Raw genomic sequence first — 7,918 nt, forward strand, 5'->3', positions numbered from 1 at the left:
AGGGAGAGATGGTGGGTTTACCCCCCTCCCTTGCCCCACTCCACTCATATCTTCCCCATAGCTCTCCCATCCTCCCCTCCCCTCTACCCTGCGATTAGCCTGCGCAGGCTCTCCGATTTCCATGAGAATGGCGACGGGCGGTGAAAGGGTTAAGCCTGATCTGGAGAGAAGGGGAGATAAAGCCCCCGAATGCAACGCTAATTTTCTGCTCGGCGGGGGGGCGAGAGAAAGGGAACAAAGCTCTCCGGGGGAGTCGCCGAAGACTCCGCGGCTTTACTATGTGCACCTGCGAGCTCAAAAGCTAGGGACAATGTGCCTCCGAAACGGGCAATTATGAGTGGGCCAGCCACCCGCTTTCTCTCCGGAGAAGGGGAGGGGTTGGGCAAGAGGGGGGAGAAGTGAAATTTAAAAGACGGGTAGAAAAGTAAATGATCGACCCTAAATCATTCTAATTCCCCCCGCGCCCCTGTCCCATCTCCCCAAACGTTTTTTTGTCCGCCTCCTTCCGAAGTTTTATTTTAAGCATCCCCAAGCATAATGGTGTCCACCTGTGGTGCCACTGTTTAAACGTAAAACCCGGCTCGTTTTGATTGAGCGCCTGATGTCAGGCCTATGGTTATTTTCTGTAATGATCGAGGTCACTCAAACAGCTGAGTGGCCAAAACTGAATAGGAACAATTGATAACGCGTCGTAAAACATTAGCAGTCACTTTTTTGCTGGTTTTAAAATATTCGATTAAGTAATTGCATTCTTATTTCTCAACTTTGCCTGACAAAATATGCTCCAAATGAGCCCCATATCAAAAACCTTCACCGATGGATGAATCGACCTACCAATCTGACGTGTAATCTACGCATTATGCATACTGGCACAATTGTAGCTTGTGCCAGGAATTTCCAAAGAATAGCCTGTAAATGGTGCGTCATCATTTTGAAAATGCTATACTGATTTACATTTTTTTTTTACAATGGAGTGCACTTCTAAAATGTAAACGTTTAGAGAACAAAAATTGCTTAATGTAAAAAAAACACTGCTGAAAAGATGCAAGGAAAATATATGGAGACCAGAGGATTTAAAAACGTTTTAATACTTGTCATCCATGCCACATATGAAAATGAGTTAAAAATACCCTTAGTATAGGGGCCTTAAATTGTTTATTTATACACAATGCACATCAAATGTTGCAAGACTCTCAAACAAGGATTAGACAACTAAATAAATGTTTAAAAAAAGTTACGTTTACACACTTGGATTGCAATAAAACATTATTCCTTTCATATAAATTATAGTATTTAAACCCAACCAAAAATAAATTTGATTTATTCCCTTTTTTTAATGCAAGTTCTTTAGTGGACTTTACAATACTAAAAAGGGATTGTTAGAACATGACAGTTCCAGAATGGTTGTAGTTTGATGTGGTTCTACCACTTCCACAGCCTAAAAATGTACCCACTTGCAGTTTAAGACTGCAAATAATTCTAAAATTGATTCTAAACTTTTAGCAGCACTGGTTTACTATTCATAAATTAGTTAAGAGGGTGTTGTCAGATGAAACAAAGACAAATTACATTTAACCCTCAAGTCTTGTTACAACAGGAAACTTGAGACAAAACTTTATGCCAACTCCTTTGTCAGTCATTTTGTAGAATTATAAAAAGGAAAGTGGAATGTGTTATCTGAAGACCTTAAGCAGCAGGCAACTGAAATATGAAACCGAGAAGCTGGAGAACATGGAGACACTTATTGTAAAATTAATAGATTTTATTCTCTACCATTAGTTGCCCGGGCAGAATGTAGTAACTGTGCTTGGTTGGATAAGTAGAAATCCAGACAAACAGTTGCCGAGCTAGAGAAAAATCATTCAAATGTATTTTGTAAAGATAAAATTCAATAGAATGCAGCATTTGTATAAAATGTCTTTCAGTTAATTGTATTCTATGAACACAGTTAAAACCTGCAGAATACAACAGGGGTGTCTGAACAATAAACATTATGAACTTGGGACAACTAATAGCATTTACAAAACAAGTTTTTTTTAAAAATGGATGACTAATGCAAACAATTACATTGTCAAATGTAAAACTCATTGCAGCAGCAGGGGGTTATGTTAAAGGACAGCGCAAACTATTAGAGTCATGTTTATTAGTCCAATGTTGATACAGTCCCCAAATGTTTTGCATGTCAGCAGTCAAGATATGATTTTCTAGAGGCAAAGTGTCACTTGCCACATGATACAAAACATCGTGGCAAGTGACCCTTTTCTTCTTGAAAACTTGACTGCTGACATGCAAAACATTTGGGGACTGTATCAACATTGGACCAATGAAAAGAAGAAAGAAAATAGCAAAAGAATTAGTGGATTTTTCCTTCAACTTAAAAAATAAAAGTTGAAGACAAACCAAAATGTATTGGCATGGGGTTTGGACATACAGTACTACTAAACACACCAGTTCATCTCATATACTTGTTTCCATTGGATCCAATGAACTCATACGATTGTCCAGACTATACCATGTCATCCTAGGAAATTGGATTGGCTTTAAAAACAAGCGTGTTTACTCACAAAGCAGTATAAGGCACCAAGTGGCCATACTTGTATATTTAAAAAAATAAGTCACTTCATTCAAGTTATACTCTGTGCATTTCTCCCTTGTCTCCCCATTTCACTGCACTAGCAAGCAGTTAGTTGATTTGAGATGTTCCGAGAGGCCCCATTGGGCCACACAAACAAAACCAGTTAAGGAATCACAATCCTCAGAATCCTTGTGGTGGGTCATGTGATTTGTATGTCACTGGCCTTAGGAGAATAGTGATTGACTGACCCGGTTCCCAGTGTGTTGCGTTCCCGTGGTGGGGCCCCCCCTGTTTCTGCATGTCAAATGGCACCTTATTCCCTTTATAGTGCACTACTTTTGACCATTCCCCATATGGGGAATAGGGTGCCATTTGGGACACCGCCCGTGGCTCCCTCCCGGTTGGTTTAGTTCATGATGATTACCGATCAACTCGAGGGGCGGACTCTACTGTGCCAGTAGGACAATACAGGAGACCGAACACAATGGAACAATTGTGAACATACTACAGTCACGTGCTTTGTGACATACATAGGGGCCTGGGCGTTTTTGAATGGAAGCTTTTGATGTCAAGCTCAGTTTGTCAAAGAGGGGAAAAAAATATGTACACAAACATTTAATCATAATGTCTATGTACAGTACAGCAGTCCATCATAATGTGAAGTTAATTGAGCAGGGTCTCCGTCCAAGAAGTGGATTGGCAACTGAACGAAACAACCTAGTCTTGGGACAGAGGACGGGATGGACGAGGGGGGGGCTCATTATTGTAGTCAAAATGCAGAGGTAGAAAAATAACCTTTTTATATAAAGTCACTTTTTTTATAAACGCAACACGGGACCATAATGAGTGGGTCTGACAATGTTGTGCCCAGCGTGGTGTCCTTGAGCCTCTCCAAGCCAGCACACTCACATTGAGTCCCAGTCACTATCCCCACCAATCCCTAGATATGAGTGAGAGGCACAGTCCCACTGAGATAGTGTTGCTGGACGCTGTAGCCGCCTCTCTGGGAGACCGGGTCAGTGGTGTCCCCTCCAGGGATATACATACTGATCATATCCCGCAGGTCCCCCTGGAGAGGCCCGCGGTGGTGGTTAGGTCCACCAGTCGGGGAGTGCGACACTGGCTCTGGCTTCACCATGGACATGACTGGGTTGGGCTGCTGGTGGCTGCTGCTGTAAGACATGGGGCTGAGGAGGAGAGGGGAGGGGGGAGATGCTGTTATTGACTAAATTATATGAATGTTATGCTACAGTATGCCATGTCGGGCCTTGCCACTAAATTTCAGGTACACACATAGCGCAGACCCGATTAGACTATTCTACATGACATACAATCATGTCTACTCAGTTCAATACAAATCATTTATAATCCGAAACATGTCGTAAAGAACAGACCGATTATGAAGTATCCAATTTTTCAGTTATCTTAAATTTGCAACAAGTTCAATATTTTCTTTGGGATATTAGAGTGGATTTATACTGGGTGCAGACAGACATGCATAGATCTGATGTGAGGGAGAGCCCATGGAATCCACCCTGTGTTTACAAACAGCATGGGATGGGGATTGGGGACAGGACAGGTCCAAACTAGTTAGGCCACCAACTACAGCACCATGAAGCAAACAGCAGATATTCTCAGTTAAAGAAATCATAAACCAACTAAAGATATCACGGTGAGGAATTATTTTACATTGGAAGCATGAAAAAGCGGTGTGAATGTGTTAATTATGCATAAAAAAATGAAACTAAATGAATCACTGGTGTCTCTGCAAGAGGCCTGGGAGAAGGCACTGATGCAGACTAGAGGATTGTGGGTAAAGGACCACACACAAAGCTTTCCCATAGAGTGGGCCTCTACACATGCTCTACAATCCACAGGCCTGAAAACAAGTAAACAACCTACACTTAACCAATTGTATGTTTTTTAAAAATGCAGTACTTTGTGTTATGTTCCAAGTGTGAAACTGTGCGCTGTTATTTTGGCCCGATTTCTTGTTAGAGATTTTTAATCTCGATGAGACTAGCCTGGTAAAATAAGGTAAAAAAAAAAGTACAAAATATTAACCCAAGTTCTAAAGACATAAGGTAGAATGTTGTAATAAATTATAGGTTAAATGACAGGTCAAACTTTAAAAAATATATATATATATTTTATCCTTAAATGTGTAGTATATTTACAATTTCTGAAAAACTAAAATACAAAGTAATCTGAAAAACAACAATTGGGAGAAAGACAAAACAAACGTTATGGCTCTGTGCTGGATGGGTGAGGGTTGTGAGTCATGGCATGGGTTCTAATTCATCTTAGTTTTAAACAGGCAAATCTAGTTAGGCCCCATGTGTTTGTTGCCAATCAGAAGTAAAGTTAAATATTTTATTCCATGTTGGGCGATTAATAATTTATGGTCCATTAAAAACAGCAGGCTATATCCTTTTTTTATGTGATAAACTGCTCTTGCAGTAATTGGGCCTAAAGTAATGTGATTTAACAATAAGTCTTGATTTAGTGCAACATTGATTCTGCAGCAACCACTGGTTTACAGCAGAGAAAGTGGGTGTCTTCAGAATAGCTCAAATCTGATCACAATAACGAGAAGATGGAAATCGGCAAACTTCAGGCTGCCGAGCCACTGCCAAGTTTATAATTGGTTCCAAATCAGATAAGAAACGTTGTCTAGGCTATATAAAATGGTACATGCTTTCAAATGTTGAGGTAAATTAAATATTGAGGGTGACCTTTTCATACAATACGCAATAAACTCAGCAAATGCAGGTGTCAGATTACAAAGGTGGCAACTGGCGAGCGAGCACTGTGATTACTCGTTATCAAAACTGGATTTACATGAAAGCTATAGAACATTGTCCTTCTCAATTAGGCATTAGAATCAGAACATGCGGAATGGAATTTAGAACTGTAGCATATCCTACCTGTAAGTGTTGGCGCCGTTCATATACGTCTGTGCTGCGGTCATGGCCTGGGGGTACTGGAGCGCGGACAGGTCGTAGCGGTGCAGCTGCTGAGTGTAGCCCAGGGCCTCGCTCTGCATCCCGGCGTAACCTCCCGCCGGGCCCCACCCGTAACTCTCCATCCTTGGGCTCCCACCTTGGCCCTGCGCGGCGGCCAGCAGGTTCCCGGCAGAGAGAGGGTACTTTCCCATCTGGTTGTCCTTCTTGAGCAGGGGCTTGGATTTACGGCGTGGTTTGTACTTGTAATCGGGGTAATCCTTCATGTGCACCGCCCTGAGGCGCTTTGCTTCGTCAATGAATGGCCGCTTCTCAGCATCAGTCAGTAGCTTCCACTCCGCGCCCAGCCGCTTGCTGATCTCAGAGTTGTGCATCTTGGGGTTCTCCTGGGCCATCTTGCGGCGCTGGCCCCTAGACCAGACCATGAATGCGTTCATGGGTCTTTTGACCTTGTCCATGGGGTCCCCGCCCGGGGGACACAGGGATTTGGACCCCGGGTGAGAGTTGCCGGTGACCGGAGACATGGCGGTTTGGTGCGACTGCTGTTGCCCAGAGGGCTTCAACTCGTGTTCCATCATGTTATACATAGTTGTCTGGAACTTGTAAAGTGTCTCAGTTCAAAATAAATCAAGTTAAAAATTTAAAAAAATAAAAACGAAGTAAAAAGTCACAGCCGTTTTCACCTTACCTGTCGGCTTTTGGCCGGGTGGTTTTCCGTTCTAGAATGACAAGTGGAAACCGAATGCACAAAGTGTTCCAAATCAACTAATTAGAAGACACACCCGATTCAAACAACGGGGAATAAATTACGAGTCGGTGTGTGAAGCGGTCATTAGGCTACATAAATCAAGCGAGAGAAAACTCAACGATAAAACCTGAGGGATTGTTTGCGCATTTAAAATAAAACAGAATTTAAAACCCCTTCAGTCTGTAAGCCTATTTCTTTCTGCACAGGGTTGCAGACAACCAACCACCTGTAGAGACTCAATTCTGTAAACTGAAGAGTCCTGCGTGATGACAAAAAAAGTGATTCCATTTCAATCGTGCGGTTTTTCAGGAGATAATTGTATTCGAAGGGTCCGGACCAATCCTCGAGCGCGATAGGCTTCCCCGTGCGCGCGCTCATTTGCTTAACTATAGGAGGGGGCGCGAGCTGCATGCGCTGGAGGCACTGAGGAGTGGAGCACTTGTTGATGAGCGATAGAAAGTGTGTGAGGGACGGGGTGCTTTTCAATGAGAAAAAGTAATAATCCCGCACACACTCATTTAAAAGTGTGACTTCTGCTGTAATTATTTGGAATAAAGATTTTAAAATCATGGCCTTTGCAGTTTGGCACACAGCCAGCATGCGCATAAATGGATGTTCATAAAATCGTTTTACTTTTTGTGCTTCCACGATTACGAGCAAAACGGACCAAATGTAAACAAATGATCAAACATGAATACATTTTAACATATTTAATCTACTTTTGTTTTCATCATAATTTTTAAGACAATAATTTAAAGGCTATTTTATACAAGGATACTTTTATTGCGCTTGGAACAAAATTCACACAATCCTAATTCAGTCCACAACAACAGCCACAATGACAAATTACGTTTACCAAATTAGTTTGTTGTGTCTGTGAGCGTGTCTGCTCGTTTTCTAGACGTCTGGCATCGTCTGGCATCGTTCAAACGATTGTTAGCCTATAAAGACGTCCATGACTTCTATACATGGTATTGATACGCTTACAATGGCGCACAGAATCACGGTGGGGTTCCACGAGAACGAGGAAAAGGTCTGTTGGTTCGTCCAAATAGAAGCTTTTCTCATGCTGCAGTTCCAAAGGAATAGGTCTTTGTTAATGTTTCCCAAACCTACGAGGGGCATGCTGTCTCTCTATTTACCCCAGTACCCAACATCATCCTTCCTTTCATACCATTATTTTGAAAGGAAAGGATACAGACCTGTCATCATTCAAGTGATGTCGAGTCTGTAACTACAGGTCTATGCTCCTCTCCAAGCTCCATCTAAAAGTAATACATGGATTAATCGCTAAAGTGGTTAATCTTTGGATAATATAGACCTTGTATACTGTGTATACAGTAAATTGGTGCTTTCATTTTACCAATATATTCAACGCACTTCTAAAGGGATTTTTTGTACTTTGAAACAGCTCATGGTGCTTTCAGGTCACAGTGAAGTTTAGAATCTACTGACAGTCTTTAGTTGCTCTCTGAGGTTTCTAGGATCCAGGTGACCCATGGGAAGAGCTCAGGTGAGAGAGGAGCAATAGGTGAGACAGTTTCTGTGAGTCATCTGGCTGCCAGACGTTATAACCTGTTGGTGTGTTGGTGTGTTCCCCCAATAGGTGAGACAGTTTCTTTGAGAGTAACC

General features: G+C 42.1%; 1 protein-coding gene across 2 annotated transcripts; it reads right to left on the reverse strand.

The window, feature by feature from the left end:
* Window positions 1-1,069: 1,069 nt before the first annotated feature.
* On the reverse strand, window positions 1,070-6,634 carry LOC110500375 (transcription factor Sox-19b-like). 2 transcript variants are annotated; one of them, XM_036957796.1, is made up of 3 exons: window positions 6,227-6,634; window positions 5,503-6,137; window positions 1,070-3,762 (listed from the first exon to the last, which is right to left on the reverse strand). In XM_036957796.1, the coding sequence occupies exons 2-3, from the start codon at window positions 6,123-6,125 to the stop codon at window positions 3,516-3,518; spliced, it is 870 nt and encodes a 289-aa protein (XP_036813691.1). In that variant the 5' UTR covers window positions 6,126-6,137; window positions 6,227-6,634; the 3' UTR covers window positions 1,070-3,515. The 2 variants fall into 2 exon arrangements, with proteins under 2 accessions (XP_036813691.1, XP_021433384.1); XM_021577709.2 differs by having other exon boundaries at window positions 5,503-6,631.
* Window positions 6,635-7,918: the final 1,284 nt, after the last annotated feature.

The sequence above is a fragment of the Oncorhynchus mykiss genome, chromosome 21 (assembly GCF_013265735.2).
Source record: "Oncorhynchus mykiss isolate Arlee chromosome 21, USDA_OmykA_1.1, whole genome shotgun sequence".
Lineage (NCBI taxonomy): Eukaryota > Metazoa > Chordata > Actinopteri > Salmoniformes > Salmonidae > Oncorhynchus > Oncorhynchus mykiss.

Excerpts from the sequence above, each read along its gene's own strand:
- LOC110500375 (XM_036957796.1), bottom strand. The coding sequence starts at position 6,125 with ATGTATAACATGATGGAACACGAGTTGAAGCCCTCTGGGCAACAGCAG. Across the intron at positions 3,763-5,502 it reads AACGGCGCCAACACTTACAG|CCCCATGTCTTACAGCAGCA; the intron begins GTAGGATATGCT and ends TCTCCTCCTCAG.